The 20,786-nt window shown below is 38.7% G+C and overlaps 1 protein-coding gene across 7 annotated transcripts in view; it reads left to right on the forward strand.

Moving 5' to 3' along the window:
* Positions 1–20,786, forward strand: part of PDE8A (phosphodiesterase 8A) — a 152,167-nt gene that overhangs the window by 111,264 nt on the left and 20,117 nt on the right. For all 7 annotated transcript variants that reach the window (XM_015638908.2, XM_033517077.1, XM_015638907.2 and 4 more), the window contains exons 3-17: positions 384–574; positions 1,708–1,764; positions 2,472–2,529; positions 3,932–4,020; positions 4,250–4,328; positions 5,923–6,060; positions 10,356–10,444; positions 11,026–11,077; positions 11,178–11,220; positions 12,168–12,245; positions 13,203–13,273; positions 13,861–14,025; positions 16,441–16,489; positions 16,752–16,887; positions 18,618–18,816. In XM_015638908.2, coding sequence (XP_015494394.1) covers positions 384–574; positions 1,708–1,764; positions 2,472–2,529; positions 3,932–4,020; positions 4,250–4,328; positions 5,923–6,060; positions 10,356–10,444; positions 11,026–11,077; positions 11,178–11,220; positions 12,168–12,245; positions 13,203–13,273; positions 13,861–14,025; positions 16,441–16,489; positions 16,752–16,887; positions 18,618–18,816 — 1,494 coding nt within the window. The remainder of the gene's footprint in view (positions 1–383; positions 575–1,707; positions 1,765–2,471; positions 2,530–3,931; positions 4,021–4,249; positions 4,329–5,922; positions 6,061–10,355; positions 10,445–11,025; positions 11,078–11,177; positions 11,221–12,167; positions 12,246–13,202; positions 13,274–13,860; positions 14,026–16,440; positions 16,490–16,751; positions 16,888–18,617; positions 18,817–20,786) is intronic.

Genomic DNA, 20,786 nt, shown 5'->3' on the forward strand with positions numbered 1-20,786 from the left:
AAAAAAAAAACAACCAAGAAAAAGGTTGCATGTGAGACAGGTTTCAGAGAAATGCACTCACTGTTGGTTCATGTACACTGTCTGAAACACAAGCATCTTGTCTCAGCTGGTTGCCTAAGCCTCTCTTTGTAGATAATGATAAGAGAGTTCCAAAACTTGTTCTTCCCATGTGGATTACATGGCTTTGGCAGACTGTTTCACCCACTTGAAACACCACTGTAGACAGACAGCTATAAAAAAAAAAAGTGGTCTATAGAAAGCAATTCTGTTAAAAACAATGGATTAAACCTCAACAATGGCTCTAACATGTTAAGAACAGGGAAAAGTCACAGTGTCTACTGTAAGATCTGTTTGTGATGATCCACTGCCTGTCTTCACCTCAGGTACTTTTAGTGTTTGCTGAGGAAGACGAGCAGAGTAACGGGTTCCGCTGGGCGTGTGACAAGGCTGGATTTCGATGTAATATTGCCAGGACACCTCAGTCTGCACTAGAATGTTTTCTAGATAAGCACCATGACATTATCATTATTGACCATAGACATTCCAGATACTTTGATGCAGAAGCATTATGCAGGTAAGCACTGTTTCAGTGTAATTAATATGTAACAATGTAGTTAACACTTCATCAAAGTTCTTTTGCTTTTATGTGACATTTCTATAAACTCACTGCAGCATTTTTTGGTTTTAGACAGGTGTGCACAGCATCAAATACTGTTACTTCAGTGCTTTACATCTGATGTCTGCAGCATTTTTGGTTGTGTCTTAGGGTCTCTGAAGCTCCATCTGGCTTGAAGCCACAGTGTACAGATTTGTTGCCATGGTGAACTGTTGGATATTTTTTTGATTTTCTTTTGGTGTTTGACTGTTTGGAGTTTATTTTAAAATACCTGGTTCCTTGTTTGCACACTAAATCAACTGCAAAGATAGCATGTGCCACCAAGCACCTTAATTAATTCATTCACTCCATTAATATTCTATTTTTTTTGCAATGTCACTTCCTGTTGAATAACTCCCAATGCAAACAGGCAGTGTTTGGTGTGCACGTTTCCATATCTACAACATTTAAAAATACGTTGTGAAGAGCAAAATTGCAAACAGATTCCAAAAATAATTTTAGAAACTTCTGTAAAGTATGAAAAAAGGAAGGATTTGCCTTTGTGAGTCTCTTCACAGAGACCTGACAGGCAGCAGTGCCTTGCTCCAGTGACTTTGCAGTGAAATTGCCCTTGGGAATGCGTCTAGACTGAATAAGGGTCGGAGTGTGTGCCTGGGGGACTGTTGTGGGGCAAAGGTTCTTCTTGCTGAACTGGGAGAAGTAGATAAGATCTTTGTCAGGCCAAGGTTAGGTAGTAGTGCTGTTCCCCTTGTTCCATTTTTACCAATCTGTCCCAGAATTCAGTAAAATGCACCTTAAATGAGTGAGGCCAAGCCCTTCAAACAAGTCCATAATATGCTGTTTCACAGAGGGTATTTTTTGCTATTCCCCCACTGAGAGTATTTGAGTTGCAGATTAATCTGTGTTCATGGAGTCTCAGATATAATTCATTCTCCTTTTTTAGCAGCAGGCTTGGGATTTGACTTTTTTTTTGTTGTTAAATGATTTAAAAGAGATATTTTAAGAAAAGTGCTGTCTATAGGTTCTGTAAAGTTATGTTTTCTGAAATGTGAACTTAAAGATAACATAAACTGTTTGCTTTTTATTTAAAGGTCTATCAGAACAACAAAAGCCTCAGAAAATACAGTCATTATTTGTGTAGTACAAAGGTAAATTCTCATTTCTTTACTTTCACCCATGATCAAAACTGTAAATCTTACCATTATAAAAGTAAACATACATTAAAAAACCTGAATTAGAAGTTCCTACTATGCTAATAATAATGTGCTGTACCGTGAGTTAACAGAGCTTTTACTATCCTTGACCATAGAATTGGGACAAGAAATGGTTTTTTGTTAGTATAGCCAAATAATTCAAATACTTGATTTGGGAATGTGTCCCAAATGTGACTTAATAGAAGGCAGTGGGTAGGCAACACTAGAAAATACATCTTTATTCAGGCACCTCAAATTGCCCATCTAAGATCTGGTACATTCAGATAACAAGTAATTTCTTCAAACTTTGGCTGTGCAGACTTTCAGGTGCATTTCTGACTAATGCCAGCATAAACAACAAGGATCCAGTACAGATTAAGTCCAGTGATCTAGCTCATTAATTGATTTCCTTGAAGCATTAGAGTTTTATTGATGTAAGCAGCTCATTACATGCATGAAGGAAAATAACATTTTGGCTTATCCATGCCAAAGATGAAAGCTTATAAAAAACCAAAAAAAAAAGTTTTATTCCTATATCCTGTAAGGAACTAGCAGTATTAGCCTCAGTGTAACATTTGGGGTACAAGTAGATGAATGGATTGTGAAATTTGTTCTGAGTTAATTACACAAATAATCTCTGAGTTATCCTCCTTGTTTCAAAGGCACACTGATCGTGAAGAGTCATCAATATTGCCCCTGATCTCTGCTGGCTTCACAAGGGTATGTGCTATACTTGGCTGGCTTGCTCTTTCATTTCAGGATTGTCATGCAAGGAGCTCTCCAGAAGTTTGGCTGTCTGTCACCATTTGTGTCAGTGATCCAGCCTGCAGATCTTCTTCATGCTGCTCATTCTCCTATGTCTCAATTCCGAATATTGACATGACACTCTCTGGGATATAAGAACTGGGTCTGAGACTTCTCTACTTCATACATTCATTTCAGATTAAATACATGATCCTTTCCTTGAAAAGTTGACATTGACAAATTGATTAGTGGCTGTGGCAGAGGCAGAGAGCAGCTTGCAATGAACAACAGAATGCGCTGTTGGAAATTTCTTCTATCAAATGCCAATTCCCATTGTAAACAGGCTTCACACACTGTCAAGTGCTATTAGCTATTGTTTGGAGGCACCTGAGAATCAGTGCATTGAATCTGTTTCTTGGCAACTATTCCAGCTGAGCAGAAAAGGTGCTTATTAGTGCATCAGTTAAGTGGGTACCTTATTGCCTTCAGCTGACAATGGAACAAGAATGGGCCTGATTTACAGCGCGATTCCAAATATTTGGTTGCGTGCTCACCGGATTTTTGCTGTCCCATCACATTCCATTTGCACCCATCTTCTTATTTCTAGTGAAATCCCAATCCAGGAAATGCTACTGCCTGAAGATAATGGCATTTATATGAACAGAGTCTTTCCAGTGGGCACATAAGTAATTCAACACGGGTTCTGAATTATTTATGGATCAGAGTCTTGGAGATGGGGCTAATGGCAAAACATAGAAAATTTTGTTTAGTAGCTTTGACTGTGGTGGTTTACCTGTGATAATCAATCCTCCTGCCCAAACTGTCCATGTCTGTGGGAGTTCAGTGTGAACAAAGAATTAACATTCAGGCTCATACATCGTAAATATCAAATGTTTTTTAACAAGTGGAAGATACTGAGATCATTGCTATAAAAGCCCCAAGGTCAACAAGGGTATATTTCACAGGAAATTTTATTTTCATCTATATAGACAATTCAGCATAATAGCAGTTGGAAACTCATAATAATTTTAAATTTTAACTACTTGAGACCAAACAATTTTTTTCACTGTTATTTTTAATAAGTATCATGAAAGCTGAAAGTAATTTTTTTAAAAATACATTGATCCTGCTGACAATCACAGAGAATAAACAGGTTGGTTGAACCTCATTGCCATGAGGATCTGTCACCTTTTCAAAATGCAGTAACTTTTGTTTTGCTAGAAAAAATAATCTTCTCTCATTGCTCGTGTCTCAGCTTGTTCATTTTTGGCATATCTACTCCTTTCCTGGGTCTTTAGCAAGCAAAAGAAATCAGAGCTTCAAATCCTTTCAGATGGGAATGCGTATTAATGAAATATTTCTAACCTTTTCTCTGCAGAGATATGTAGAAAATTCTAGTAGAATGGCCTGTTACAATGAGTTGATTCAGCTGGAATTTGGACAGGTGCAGGCACAATTCAAACTAAGGTAATTTTACCAAAAAGCATTACCAACAAAGAATTTCCATTTTAACCAGATCCTTAATAGAGTATTTATTTTAATGTGCAGTATTTAATGATAGAATGTCAGTTACCTGAAGTAAATGCATTAATTGTTAAACTACAACATTTTTCAGTATGGAGTTGTAATACTTTATCATATATAAGAAGAATTAAGTGGATAACATTTTTTGGATGCCTTTTTCTTTTTCCTCCAGGGCATGTAATTCATTATTTACAGCATTAGAGAAAAGTCAAGAAGCCATTGAGATCACAAGTGAAGACCATGTAATACAGGTTTGTTCCAGTCATAAGAAAATTTCTCTGTATTTTAGTTCATCTATGATTACACTTACTCTTTCTTACGGTACAAAAATCTAATCCAACTTAATGGTTCTAAAAAGTTGAAGTGAGTTTAACTGTAGAGTAGAATTTGCTCTATTTAAAGTGTCTGGCATAAATCAAATAAATTTTAAGGGAGATTGTTGTTTCTGAATGAATAAAGATTTATTTTCTTGCTTATTTTTTATATTGATTCTTTATTATTCATTCCTTCTCTATATCAAGAATGAATGCAGCCACGGGCTTTTGTGCATTCTTTTCCAAAAATATTGTGTGTTAATATGATGCTCTTTAAAATCTAATGGATGTTCTGTTCAAATAATTATACTTTATTTTTTGAAAATCTGATACTGTTTGATGTATCAGAATTTTTGGGTCAACTGTTTTTGAATGTAATCCTCTCTTAGAAATTTCTTTAAAACAGGGAAAAGAAATTGTGCTTAGTTTTGCAGTTCTGAAAACCATCATCTTTTTAAAGGAGTTAGTTCCATCCCTAGCTGTGAAGCAGTGATGAATGATTTTATTATCAGTGAAGAGCTTGAGTCTAAGCCTCTGGGAATTAAAACACGCATACAAATTTTACCTGCTTGAGCCAAATTTGACAATGGCAATTTCATTGAAGGATGTGCCTTCTTCATCCCTTTTACAAAATAACAGAACACATCCTGAAGTTGTTTTAAACACTCTCTTTTGAAACCAAATTTTGTGCCTCTGCTGACAGCCCTAGAGTATGAGAGAGTGTACGCTTGCAGAAGTCCTGGAGCTCCAGCAGGCACAGCTTTTGCACAGGGAGAGGAAGGAAAGTGCTCCTTTGGGAAGGAGCTTTGAGTGGAGAACCATTAGAAGTACAGTGGCACCTTTTCCTTTCTCTCATATTAAAACATTGTGAGTTGTAAAGGCATTCAGATACTGCTTTGGCAGGACTGTGCCTGTAACTCAGCAAATGAGAGGGCTGTGAAGGGGTGGGCTGTTGGTACCAGTCTTCAGCTTTATTGGGCATGGGCCAAAAACTGCAGAGAAATGCAACATTCACTTCAGGGAGAAGCCTGCTTTGTTAAATCCCACTTCTTCCACTCTGCTTGGCTGGGCTTTGCCTGGGCAGGAGAATAGTGATGGTTATCCCTTACACAGAGCAAGATGATGAATTTGCCAATAGATATGGATAATATTCCTATGGTATTCCACCATCCAGCCTGTGATTTTTAGGAACACTGAGGTAGGTTTGAGGTTTATTTGTTTGGGAACTGACAGAGCCATTTTTCAGGAATTATTTTGTCTGTCTAAACTCTGGATATGTGATACTCAGATGTTCACATAATTTCCCTCTCTTTGCTGACATGTGCTCACTCTCCACAACTATTGAATGGAATGGAAATTCCTTGTTTGCTTCACAAAGTAGAATATGTGAGCATGTCTCTCAGAAATAGTACATGCAGACATTGATTTCAGGGTAGGAAAGAGATCTGGTTAAGCAAACAAAACAAGGGATTCTGTTGTGCTTTAAGTACACTATTGAATTGGTATTTGTCTTGTTTCTTTTATTTCACAGTACGTCAATCCTGCTTTTGAAACAATGATGGGCTATCAAATAGGTGAACTAATAGAAAAAGAACTAACAGAAGTGCCTATAAATGAAAAAAAAGCTGATTTCTTAGATACTATTAATTCCTGCATAAAGATAGGAAAGGTGAGTAATAGCATTGTATTGTTTGCTATCTGTAAAAGTTACTTTAGTCCAGCAGTGATACACGTTGGGACTTGCAGCTTCACAGATGCATAGCATTTGCAACTTACTTAAAACAAGAACAGGAAGTGAAAAATTGTTCATTTTTTAAGGGTTTCTTTCTCTTTTCTTGCTTGGTAGAGGTACTTGTTTTACAAAAATAAGTGACTTGCTGTATTTCTTTATAACTTATGCTGTTCGTAGCAAATGGTGTGGGAGCACCGAAGAAAAATGAGATGGATGCACATGTTATCTGGTGCTATGTAAATGAGAAAAGTACCATATTGAAGGATTTCACCATGAAATGTGGAAGCTGATTTGCAAGTTCAGAATGTAAAAATACCAAGGAGACATTTGCAATATCACTTGAAAGTGATAGGCAGTGTCAGCTGCCAGCTGCCAATCTGTTTAATTCCCTAATGGCATGGGAGCTGTCTAACAGATTTCCATTAGAAATGTTCATTGCACTGAGATGAGCTGGTTTCTGATGCCACTGAACATGACACGGTGCCTCGTAGGGAGAAGATCATGGAGGTTGCACAGAGAGATTTGGGAATGTGTGTGTTTGGTGGTGCTCCAGGGCCCAGGCTCAGGACTGTCCATGGGAAGCAGCACAGCACTGGCACAGAGCAGGGAGATGGCAAAGTGAGTCATGGCACTCTGGGTCTAGACAGGGGTGCAAAAGCACAGATTGAAACTTGTGGTGAGTCATGTTCTGTAGGTCAGGGTGCTGACACAGCACTCAGTGGCAAAAGCTGGGTGCAGATGCCATCTGCATCTCAAGGAGATTGTGTCACTCATTTCCAGGTGTGTTGGCTTGCTGGAAGAGATCCAGAGATCAACACTAGTTTGGATTATGGTGCTTCACACCTCTGTTGCCTGACTGAAATTATTTCAGTAAATGTGTGCAATACAAACCTGAAGTTAGGAGGGAGTATTTATTAAATTAAAATTCAAATACATTACATATGTCAGGCATTAAATCTACACCATCAATTCTCAAGATATGAAATGATAAAATTTTTAATATTTTACTGAGCTGATAAAAATTTCATTAATAATGGAAAGATATTTTACTCTATGAATGATATAAATCTAAATCTAATGAATCTGTTTCCTTATACTAATTTTACTCCTGACTGTGTGGCTTCAACAGTGAGGGCTAATGAAATATTGCCTCCTAATATTGTCTGGAACAGCTTAAGCTGTTTTAGGTGGATATATTCTGTTTGCAGGTGTTCTGTGTTTCTCTCTGGAACATTTTATAGGTAATCTATGCAACCTTACATTTATATATTAATATAAAGATGAATTGCCAATTAAATTATTACAGGAATCATTTGCAAGTAGAGGTTAACTGTGAGGAACAACTTTTGAGATACTTGAAGTTTTGAAATCATTTGTTCCAAGATATTACAGCATTTTCAGAGGTGCCTGAGTTACCTGGATCATTCTGACATGGTCTGTGTGTAGTTTTCAGACTTGTGATTTTTTTATACCTTACATTTAAAAGACTGCTTCTCACTACAATAGGTCATATTTTGGCTACTGTAGGTTACAGCATATCAAAAAAAGGAAACTGCTGCTGTGATAATCTCCTGTCAACAGGGTTGACTTTTCTGTTTTGAACAAATGTGATACTACACTAACATTGTAATAAAAATAATACAAAGCAAGTTTTTCTGATCTTTCAAAAAATCTAAGCTGCATTAAATTTATCTTGTCTTTAAATGGAATTTAGGAAGATGGACTCTTGCAGCATTTCACCTTTTGTGCTGACAAGCATACTGTTGTGAGCAAGTTCAGTGTATTCAAACAAGTTCACAGGTGTTACACTCAAAAATTGGAAATTGCAAGGTACATAGGGATTCTTGGGCCAGGATGTTGTTTCTCTTAGCAAAAAACATATCTCTGGAAGTTAATTTTTTGTTACTACAGCTGGCTGTAATTTGCCAGAAGCCACTGTTATTAAAATGTTCATCTGTCCATACTTGAGGAGTTAAAAGAGTTGTGCTTTTCTTCATTCTTCTGTTTCATGATTCAAATTTCATCCATTAAGATGAAATGTGCAATTCTGACTAGAATTCTTGATGCCTCTGATCTCTGCTGTTTGCTCTTAGTTTTGCTTTTTCTGAAGCGAGATGAACAGCTGAGGATAAAGCTGACAAGACACGCAATTCCTCTCACTCTTTGGGAACTGTTTGCAAGGTCTTTCCAGAGGGGGTGGGAGAGCAATCACACTCTGATTAAGATCTGTGGAAGGCAGCACCTTCCTAGCTCAGCCTTCAGTTCTGTGAGATTGTGCTCATGACGCCTTGTGTTTATTTTGGTTTGTTCTGTTTTCTGCGAGACATTTGCTAAACTTTGCTGTCTAGTGCAAGAAGCCTCAGCCTAAAAGGAAGGCTGAACTGGGGGGTTCCTTACTGTGCCTGTGAGAGTGCTCAGTGGATAGATGTGTGCCTTGGCCTTCTTCATGGGGTTTGAAACCTCAGCATTGCTTCACCCTGTAAGGAGTGACACTGTGGGGTTTGCTGTGTGTGGTGTTTGCTCTTGTTTGATCCCAGCACTCCCCACAGCAGGAACTGGTCATGGTGCTTGTGTGGCTCCAGTGCAGACATAACCATGGGTTTGACTGACAGCATGTCTTGGGAATAGCTCTTCTCTGTTGGACTGCTGACAGAGGCTCTGCGAGAGAGCATATGGTGTTCTTAAAATACGTTTAAGTGACATCCTTGGGAGAACTTCACCTACCAGCAGGAGTTTGGCTTGGGCCTCCTGTTTCTCAGAATTGCACTGACCTTTTCCCACACACGTTTCCTGCCACAGATTCACAGGTTTTAGAAATTCACAAGTTGAAAAATCAATCTGTTGACTAAGAAGAACACATTAGTGAATAACCTGCCCTGAAAAGGATTCGCTTTCAATGAGGGAATTATCCAATCTGTAGTTTATGACTTCACCCTTTTGTGCACATCCTGGGTTTATTACCTGGGTTAGAGATCAATTACTCATCTCTACCTCATCCTGGTTGTCAGGAAACTATTGATGTACGTACTTTTAATTATGAGAGCATTGACTTTTGTGGTGCTTGCTTTATCTTCATCTGTATTCCTCTAGCAGCTCACAGAAGACATTATGCTCACTACACAGTTTGTTATGCACAGTTTTCTTCTCTGACAGATCCTCAAAAAAGCCTTTCATATTTTTTTCTATACAGCCTGTCACCATGCAGATCTCTGTGGGCTGGAGTCTTTATTTGCTGGCTCCATCAACATAAATGTAAAACAATTCTCTGTACCTGTGTTCTGGTCGGCTTGACTGTGGAATCTGTCAGTCTCACATAAATAAATACATATTGTGTGCCTCATGAGGGTATTTTCACATAAATAAGATCTGATCTGCAGTTTGTTGAACTCAGCTGAAATACAGCAATTGGCCTGAGCAATTTGTGTTAAGTGAACATGCAAGATGGATTCAATTATTCATTAATCACTTGGTATTTAGTAAATGCCCGGCTCAAAATACACATCTGTTAAAAAAACACCACCAACAGCTATTCTAGAGATGGAAACACAAAGGCAATCCTAAATCCAGAGTGCTTCTAGAGGGGAGGCAGAATCCAAAAGCTATTCTACTGGGCTCTCTTCTGCTTTAAAAGAAACTGAATAAATTTCTGCTGTATTGGATAGTAAACTGACAGGATGGAAAGTAAACGTGCTGGGATACCAAAGCCCTTTAAGTCACAGATACATTTAATGTTAACCAGTGATAAGACACCCCAGCTGTGCAGGAGAGATGGTGTATCCAGCAGGGAGGGTGATCAGGGCGGTGTCACAGCTTTGCAGTGACCTTCCTGTCCTGGGTCCCTGGGGGTCCCACACCTGCAGCCCCGGGGGGACTCTGCTCCAGGCAGAGGCTGCTCTGAGCTCCTGCTCTCACAGGGCTCTTTGCCAGCTCTCCCCAAAATGACCTGCAATACCATTGAGGTAGGATGGGGAAAAGAATGTAGCTAATTCTCACAGCTCCTGAAGTCCAGCTGTTGCCATCAGACTATTCCCAGGCTGCTTCTCTGGGAGTTGTCCACACATTGGCAGCAACACAGGTTACTTACAGTGGAGAAAGCTGAGGGTTTGAGCACAGTTTAACCAGTCCTGCCTGGTTTTGTATTGTGAGATAGCTTTCAGTGAAAGAAAAGTATGAAGCTACAGCTTCTCTTTATGTGTTATCTGAACTTCCTTCCACATTAATTATCTTTTCAGGAATGGCAAGGAATGTACTATGCGAAAAAGAAAAATGGAGATAGCATACAACAAAATGTGAAGATACTACCTGTCATTGGACAGGGAGGGTAAGTGTGAAAGCTAAAGTCATAATTTGTGTCTGAATGAAGACTCAGTTTAGAGTTCAGTTGCCTTCAGCAAATATTGGATTATCCTGCTACTGAGTAAAATGGAAGCTTATGCAAGGAAGGGTGCCTCTGACCTCTGTGCTTAATTCTTGGGGGCAAAATCAACTTTATATGCTGTGTGCAGGCAAAGTGAAATTCTAATTCTCCCTGAAAAGGATCTAAAGATGCAGATGTGCTCACTTGTGACTGACTCTTCTAATTCTCCCTGAAGTGCAAGTGCACCCTCCTGTCCTTCTGTGCTTCATGTTGGTGTCACCAGGACCTACATCCTGTTTCACTGAGCACCTGTACTGTGTCCTTCCACACTCAATTTTCTGTGCTCCTTCTTTCATGGCTGTTGCCAAGGGTTGTCATGGGATGAGGTCACTGTGTGCTTTGATCATGGGCAAAATTCAAGCATATCTAGATTTTTATGCAGCTTCCACTTGGTCCCCAAACTGAGCCTTTGGAGCAGCCAAGTATCAGCACTGAATTAGAGCTGAGGTTTGGATGGGAATTAACACACTGTTTTTTGCCTGCAGAAAGATTAGACACTATGTGTCAATTAGTAGACTGTGCAATGACAACAATAAGGTAAGTGAAAACAGTGCTATGCTCACTTTAGTTTGAGCCCTAAGTATAACAAAATAATGGCAAAGTTCTGACTAACTGGATTTCTTCTACTGAATTGTAGGTGGAGAAGACATGTGAATGTATTCAGGCTGAATCTCAGACAGGTACGACACGTCTCTTCTGTCCCAAGAAGTGGAGAACATACCTGGGGAGAGAATAAAGGCCATTGTTAGTAATTTGACTGAAAACACAGTTTCACAAAACAGTCCTATTTACCTAGTGACAAGCTGGGAATCCAACTCAAAAGGCAGGAAAGTAAATGCAAGCCCCCTCTCTACCTGCCTCACTTACTTTAGAGGTGACATAAAGCAACCCACCTTTGAAAACGCTGTCACAGGACCCCAAGCTGGAATCATGGTATTGCTGGATTTAGTGCCACAGTTCAGTTGTAGGTGGTGGATTCCTGTGACAGAATTAGAAATGAGAAGGATGCTGTCATGTCATGTGTTGCTGTGGCTGCTCCATAGCACATGGCACCTGTGTCTGCACTGCTTTGTGCTGCATTGTGAGGAATTTGCATGTGGGTGGAAATGAGGATGACCAACACTGTCATTCACCCTCATCTCACATATCAGCACTTCAGTTAGGACATCCTTGGCATCCATGCTGCAGGTACTTGTTAACTTAGTCTTAACACAGGCTGGACATGGGAGTCCATAGGGAACCAGGGATATGCTGCCCCATTTGCTGGCATGTGCTCTGCTTTGCCCCACCAGTTTCTGGTGGCAGTGGTTACTTGAGTGAACTCAGGTGTGCTGCACAAGTTGTGTTCACAACTGCAATTGTGCCACAGTGGCAAGAGAGGAGCTTTTCTCTCCACATGGTTTCCTTCTGCACAGACATGTAGGCATGTTCTGACTGAGAACCTGACTGGGTTCTGGACAGTGTAATAGGGCAAGAGCTTTAAAAGGCACTTTGATCAGCTCTCATCTGCTGAAGCATTGAGGTCAATGCCACTCAGCTGCTGCCAGGCTTTTCTGAGCTTCAGTTCCTTTAACATACATCTTAGACAGAACTCTGTTGTCATTATGCAATATCATTTTCTTCACAGATACTCAGACTTGCAGACACAAAGACATGAGGAAAGGATCCCTGGATGTCAGATCCACAACATCACGTGGGAGTGATGGTATGTGAAACAACTCATCGTGTTGGGTCTGGCTGAGTTGGAGTTGTCATGCAAACCCAATACACAAATTATTACATTTCTTACCTCTTCCCTTGATAAAGATATGAAAATATTTATTTCTTAATTTTGTTTTCTTTCTCTGTGTTGTATTTTGCTCTGTTAGATCACCCCAAACTTGATAGATGAGTAACATACTCAAAACTGTTGCTGACACTTACATGCCTTTGTTAAATCATACCTCATCACAATCTAGGCAGCATACGCTAGTGAAGCATGTCTATGGCAGTGAGAATACTCTCATGTTCCAGTATAGCAAAAATAGCATTGACTCTTCTTCTTAAGAACTGCTCAGCACAATGAGTAACAGAGATGTGTCTGCATTTTATAGGTAGCACAATATCCAGAAAAATCTCATCTTGACCTTTTCTCTGCAGAATCAGAATTGCTAACCGATATAAAACATTTGTTTTTAAATTTCCAATGAATAATAGGCCAGAACCTCTGCTGTTTTTATTTGGCACAGGTACCCACTTCAAAAGAGCTTCAGTGATTTACTTCAGGAAGCTGACTCATTATGACTTGTCATACTGCATCAGGCAGCAAGAGTAGATAGATCCTGCAATAATCTAAATTCAGTGGTTACCTACCTGTGCCTGCCAGTTTATACACACACATCTCTATAGTCTTTTAACTGAGTTTTTAACTGAATATTTTAATTAGTTAAAATAACAAAGCAAAGCCATGATTTTGCCAGGCTGTTACAGCCACTTATCTCTAATCAGGGACATGAGTGGTTCAGCCAGCGTCTCTTTGCACTTGTGCATTCTGCAGTAGATTACTCTGAAAGGCACAGCAGGGTAAGCAGTGCAGAGAAGGCCTCAGGAGTTCCTGGCTGATCCTCCCATCAGGCCTTGTCTCTGCAATCAGGGTACAAATTCTGCTCTGTTCTGCACACAGGCAGCTCCCAGCGGCGCCGCTCCTCCATGGCCAGGGTCCATTCCATGACTATCGAGGCTCCCATCACCAAGGTAATGTCACAGCTGGGCTGGGCTGCAGCACTGGGGCGTGAGGCTCCAGGAGAGCACCAGCCTCTGGTGTATCTCCTTCCCCTGTTCCACCTACCCACTGCTGTAGCTTCAAAAATACAGATACTCTGAACAAAGATCTCCCAGACCTGCTTGGTAGAGTTTCACCCATGGGGTCAGCCATCATGTGATCCTTTTTAAGGAGGAGGGTTTGGAGTTCCTCTTTCTTACTTATGCATTGTCAATTGCTTTCTGAAATCACTCAAGGATTTGTCAAAAATCAGCTCTTTAACAAATTTCGAGAGGCAAGTGGGAGAAAGTTAAATTAAATCCATTCACAGATATTTTGAGGCTGTGCCTTGGAGGGGAAAGTCATTAATAAGATTGCTGTCTCTAAGGCCACAATCTTATTCCCAGAGTCAGCAGCAAACATCAGCATTTCAGTAACATCCCTTTCATTTTGGTTTTCCCCCATGCAGATTAAAGTTTTTGATCTTGTTATTTTCCTGAGTTTTTCTATAGTAACTAATGAGTGTCTCTGGTTTTTTACAATCACTTCTAAGTTCACAATATGTCTGATGCTGCCTTAGGTAATAAATATCATCAATGCTGCACAAGAGAGCAGTCCCATGCCAGTTGCAGAAGCTTTAGACCGGGCTTTGGAGATTTTAAGAACCACTGAATTGTACTCTCCACAACTGGGGACAAAAGATGAGGATCCACATACAAGTGACCTTGTTGGAGGGTTAATGACAGTAAGTACTTTCTGCCACAAAGAGCTCTTGATTAATGTTCACTTCCTGATTTTCCCAGTTACTTGATCTTTATCCTCTGCCATGTGCTCTGCCTCTACAATGCCAAATTTTCAGGAAAAACTGCACAGGCCTTTTGAGGACTTTCTCTCCCTACCTGAATAATGTAGCTCTGAAAATAGGAAGAAAATTGACCAGCCCCTTTAAAACATTACTCTAGCTAAAAATGGAAAGTAAACATTTTTTTAAAAATGTGATTTGTTGAGTAAGGTATAGATGGGAGAGGAAGAAAGAGAACCTGATAGTTGTATTTATTAATGAGGATTATAATTACATGGTTTGGGGGGGGGAGTTTCAGTCTATCAAATGAATGTGTTTTCAAAAGAATGCAAAATGCATGCTTTTGTTGCTGTTTCTTGGATTATATTTGTACACCTATAGCATAGTACCTAAAGCTGAACAAAGGGCATATAGTGAAGCAAGAACTGAACCCAAACCTTCAGAGCCTGGAGTCTGACCCTCCTGATGGTAACAAGATGAGTTTAGATGAATGTTACCTGTGCCCTAAGGATATGTCTTCTCATTAGTCTGTAGCTTGCATATGAAAAGCTACACCAAGAAAAAAATTACAGTGTGTTGGATGCAAAAAGGCTCACAAAATGTGAGCTTTTCAGGGATCTGGGCTATTATAATTTCATGTTGGAATGATCATGATGCCTTTGCAGTACCTATCAGACTCTTCAAATAGTTTATGTGTATTTTTACCTTTAAAAATACCACAGCAAATATCTGATCAGGAGAAACGTGGGAGACTTCAAGAATTCCAGGAGAAGGCCTGAATGATTTATACTGGGTTGTGTTTACTAACTGAGTAGACAAAATTTATTGTTATATTAATTATAAAAATATAAGATGAATATTTATACATATAATCATTAGTCTTGAAGTAAATCTTTTCTCCTGCTTATGAATACATATTCATATTCATACATATTTTATCTCTTATGAATACATAAGAGTCTATAAACTCTATTGTTTTCTCCTTTTTGAGGATTGTTGATTCTTACATGCATTTGTATTCTCATTGTATTTGGTCCACGCACATGAATATAACAATATTGCAAAATATAAAAATCTTTATTAAAAATAAACCCAGGGCTTTTTTATGGAGCAATAAGTAAAGCTGAGAAAATTAATTTCAGAGCATATGGCATAGTACAGGTTTTAAAGTTATTGGAGAGAAACATTTTTCCATCAAAGGGTCTGCTGAAAACAGAATTACATTGTTCTAAGTGTGTTCAGAAGTTATGTCTGAGAAGGAAACAAGTAATGTTACTGGATTTGAACTCTCAAGTAGGAAGGGCATTTGGAGTTCAAAGATAGATTTACCAGATACAATTACACCTGCTATTTCAACTCTTAAAACTAATCTTTGATTCTAAATGATAGGCAGCATCTGGTGACCTAAATATTTGTGTCATAGCAGTTCCATTGAATAGCCACTCTTGTACTCCCTTTCCTTTTAAATCACAAAACTCCAGATTAATTTACTTACAAATGTGAAAATGAAAATTAGATATAGCAGTTCTTCTAAGAGCAGATATTCCATGTTCAGATATGGCATCCACATTTACTTCTGCTATACTTGGTGTGAATAACATTTTTAGTAAGGTGCATTCATAAATATTTTTTTAAACACTGTGGTTTTTTTACATGAGCTAACAGCTGTAACCTCAAAAGAGCAAGAGGGATTTGGGCCACAGCATTTAAAATTATAAAATGAAAAGTAAATACTAAATACATAATTCTGTTAGTTTTAATCCATCATCTCAGTGTTCACATCTAGGCATCATGCCAGAATTAAACCTAGGAGGCACTGAACTGAAGAATAAACAATCATACTTTCTGTGTGATAGAAAGGAAGCCTCAGAGTAATTTGTTCCTCTGCAGTCATGAGATTCTTATGCTGCTGAGGTGACTGGATCTGCCAGTACCAGGGCAGGAGAGCAGGGGAATGTCTCCATCCACTCCCTCCCACCACCCACCTTTGCTTGTTGGGGGAAGTGTGTGGACACACCGTGTCTGCTTTGAGGCACAGACCTACAACTGGTGTGCATGGTGGCCAAAGACAGATGTCAGGCTGCAATTCCTGCAATTCTAGACCTCCATCTGCACCTGAGAAACTTGAGTTTTTGCCTGAGTCCATGTTGCATCCCCTAGCCTGCAGTTCCTCATCTGTTATGAGCTATATGTAAACCAGGCTAATCTGAAAAGCACAAACAAGGGAGAGGCAGCTTTGATGGCAGTGACAGGCTGCAGTCAGGCTGTTCTGAAGCTGTTGTGCTACTACTTGGTGTTACCATCTCCTAGACCTATTGTGCAATATCCTCCATTTAACTTGCAACTTTTATTTAACAGGATGGTTTACGAAGATTATCAGGGAACGAGTACATATTGTCAGCAAAACGTAAGTTTTAATTTGGCTACTGAGATACTAAAACATGTTCAGAATTTTAAGAAACAGGGAAATGTCATTAGATGTCCTTTTTATGAGCATTTTCTTTGTTGGTTTTTTTTTATCTATAAGCATTTTTCTGCAGCATTACTGAGCTGGGTGTTACTGCAGAAGGGAAAGCATGGTCATTCAGTAAAATTGTATCTCACTATTAAATATACTACTTAATATACTGTTAATAAATACCTATAGTAACAACTGTATTCCTCAAAAGAAACTCATCAGGTTGCTGGCAGTCTGAGCTCTCCAATCTCCCTCAATGACATACCCCCACGGATAACACAGGCCATGGAAAATGAGGAACAGTGGGATTTCGATATCTTTGAACTTGAGGCTGCCACCCATAAAAGGTCAGTAAATGCAAGAGCTCATAAACTGAAGCTGCTGAAAAGTGACTTAAATGTCATACTGTAATCAGATCCTTAAGTTCTCTCCCTGTGATTTTAAAACTGAATTAATTTTATTTTCAATGTCAGATGTTTGAAATTTTCTCATTGTCATTTCTAGCTGTATATGCATCTTAAATATCTTCTGTTTCATCATGCACTATTTCCTGCAAATTCCCAGTGGATATATGTGAAGATTATGTATCTTTGGTATGGTATAATGACAATACAGTATAAGTTTTAAGCCTTCCTTTATTCAATAATAGAAAAGTTATACAAATCAAGTTATTTTCTAGTGGGGATTCAAATTCCTATTATGACAAACTGCACACAGAGTCAACATGCTGGTTTTGATTTGACCAGTTGATACAGATCAGCTTTTATTTTCTTTCCATTTGATTGGGTAGGTTTTATTCCTGAACAGTTCCAATACAGCTTTTCAGCAGAATTCCCATTACCTTTCTCTGGGATTAGAGGAAGGTCTTTATTCTAAAATCTTGGCAGGTTACATTTTATGTATAAGCTTAACTGAAGAACATTTTCTGATAAAAAGCAGGGCATGCAAATTTCCATCACAGAATTTTTTTTCAAAAGCAGATCAGCAGCTTTGATGGACTGTACTGCATTAGTAGAAAAGACTCACCCTAAGACTGTAAATTGTTCTTTCTGTTAAAATCCTTGGTTTTACTGTCTGATGCTTATCAAAAGTTCCCCTTTTGGATCTAGTTTCATATATATCATGCTTTGTCTTAGTAAAAGCTTTTGTGAGACACTAATTTGGAGGCCAGATCCTGCAGTGAATTGACTATCTTCAACCCTTTGTCAAAATCCCGGATCTGTAAAAGCTTTGAAAATTATTCATATCAAAGTCTAAGAAAGATATGAGCCACTTAGTTAAAAAATTTGCACTTCATTTTTTTACTGTGGTTTTATGAGCCAAAAAGGTGCAAAACCCCCTAGGGTTTTATTCTTCTTTAAAATTATTTTATTTTAAATGAAGGTATTTACATCCATTTGCTTTAGGTTTTCTTTTGCTGTATTTTGATTTCTAATGAAGTAATACAGATAAATAATTAAAAAGAAAAATGTGAAGATACAGTCAGTCTGTGTGATTTACAACATTTAATGGGTACATTGCAGTAACTTAATTAATTATCCCAGCCAACATGCATGAGATCATCAGGTAGGTGTCTCTGTTCTTGCTGATCTGGAGAGACCACAGAGGGACAAAGGAGGTACTTTGTTGCCTGTACTCTTATTAAAGGTAGTATAATTATGATTGCTTCTTACTGTGTTTAAATAACGGCAGTTAATTTGTTAAGAGAAGTAAAGTGACTCACAAATATGAATATCTTTCAATGACTCACAAATATGAATATCTTACAAGTATTGCCTTAAGTCCAAGCAGACATACAGTAATAAAGCCAGGGTAATTAATTAAATTTCAGTGCATTACAGCTCCCTGACAGAGAAACCTGGAGACACCTTTGTCTGACACTGGGGGACATTAAGGGGGATTTAATTTTATGTATGTTACAATTCTAGTATATGACACAGTAATTCTGTAATGAGTCCTTATACATCATTTCATATGTCATTAGCTGAAAATGCTGTGTGGATTCATACTGTTTATTCTATATAATATTCTTTCAGCTGCATTCATTTTAAAACTTTCTGTTTATTTTTCTCCACAGGCCTTTGGTTTATCTGGGTCTCAAAATATTTGCTCGCTTTGGAATCTGTGAATTCCTAAACTGTTCAGAATCCACCCTGAGGTCATGGTTACAAGTTATTGAGGCTAACTACCATTCCTCCAACTCCTACCATAATTCTACCCATTCAGCAGATGTATTACATGCTACTGCTTACTTCTTGTCTAAAGAAAGAGTAAAGGTGAGTCCACATTTATGAGAAACAGTGTTGGTGCAATCAAAGAAGGATCTCTCAGAAACAGATTCAAAAGCCAAATGTCTGCCCAGTGCCAACCAGTTTGGTAACTCTGAGGTCAAAGAACTGGGCTGCTTTACATGAATTCTAGGTTCTCTCTTATATGTAGAAGGATGGATGCTAATATTACAGAATTGAACAATTCTTGATAGGAGAATAAGAAAACCTTATTTTCAAGTAAAACTTCTTCATATAGTTAATTATGTCATTCTCAGATCGAAATGACATAATTACTTTTGTGATGGTACATGCCAAATACAGATTTAATGTGATAAATTAACATCCCTCATGCCTTGTGATGGTCATTTTGCAAAAGACTCCCAAGACTATGTAAGCCATAAAGTAGGCTATATCACCCACTGGAGAAGATGCCCTGAGGTTTATAGAGACAGCATTGGAGGAGAGTATTGAAAAAAATTACTGGTCAGTACCATAACACCCACGGGGGTATTAGAGCCACTGACAATCAGAGTATATGAGAGCAGCTTTTGCTCTCACATGCCCTGACTGGAGAAGGGGAATAAAGCAGCACATGGTGTGTGTGCAGTAGAGTGGTGGGACATACTTCTGAGTCATGGTCTTGGGTAGGAATTCTGAACTGGCCTGCCTAAGGATAGCACCAGTGATGGGCACCTGCCTGAGAAATTTGTGACTGTAAACAAGCTTCTGACAGGTCATTAAACTGTAGTAATTAATTTACTTGGAACTGCAGCTCATTAGTGTGCTGTCCAGAGGTTGATTTACAAATACTATATGCCAAGTGGGGATAGAATGTCACTGGATTTTTTCAGCCCCTGATTTGCCAGAGGTTTAGGTGGTCTTCTCAAGAATATCCATGAAAAAACAGAAGATCTGGATCCATTTCAGTGCCACAGTAGCATGACTGTCTTCTCCTTTTCCAGAATGTTATTTCCATTCCTCTGTAGGCATAGGAAGAGAAAAAAATGTTGCAGCAGCAGAAGGAGCAGAATCAAAGTTCAGAATTATCTCTTTATCTTTTCAAAGTTGCAGCCCAGCTGCTTTTGTGTTGCCCAGAGTTCAACTTAATCTAAAGACAGAAAGCCCAATTCTGCCACTGAAATTCATGCTGAGAATATTTTTTTTTTTGTAATTTGAACTCAGTTCAACTTGACTAGGAAAATGTTCTGGCTCCTAAATTAAAGCCATATTGTCAGAATCGTTTCCACTTCTGTGCCATGGGAGTTAAGATAACAAAGTTAGAATCCTTGATTTGATGTTGGGTATAAAAGTGCTGTAAATCCCTGTGAAGAAGTGTCAGGTAGACTGCTGTGGTCCTCCAGGTCAGGTACTCTCATGTTTCTGGCCATTTCCCATCTGCACAGACCTTTCTCAGCCAGACTGAATGCTGGGCATTGTGCCCCTCTGAGGAGAGCCTGTTCTCAAATCCCTCTCTCCTAACTTCATACTACAAAAACAGAATCCCATGAGCAGTGCTGAAAGAAAGAAGGAAGAAGCTAACACACAGCAGAGAGTATTTCAGATAATGCTAACTATGAACTGGATAGATATGAACTTTTCTAGAGCAGAAAGAATTATTTGCCTTCTCTTGTTCTCCACGAGACTCTCTTGACAGTCCTCTAAGAAAAATTTCCCTGCTCCTGCAAAGTCAAGTCACTGCATAATTTCAGGAGGTGTAAAGAAGGGTAGGGTTTCTCTTTTCACCTACCAAGTGTAGCTATTCTGAATTGTAGTAGAGGGCCCATAGATAATTTGGATCCCAAATTAAAGCAAATTGGAATGAAAATTATCTGTCCTGCTTCCAGATTTAAATGGGAATATTTCTGCTCTTGTATCTCTTTCATTTTATTAAAATTTTAATATAATTTTTTGTATCTGTGATCCTTCACAAATGCCAGTATAAACACAGCACAAAGGCTAGTTTTCAAATGTATACA

This window comes from Parus major, chromosome 10 (genome assembly GCF_001522545.3).
Source record: "Parus major isolate Abel chromosome 10, Parus_major1.1, whole genome shotgun sequence".
Classification (NCBI taxonomy): Eukaryota; Metazoa; Chordata; class Aves; order Passeriformes; family Paridae; genus Parus; species Parus major.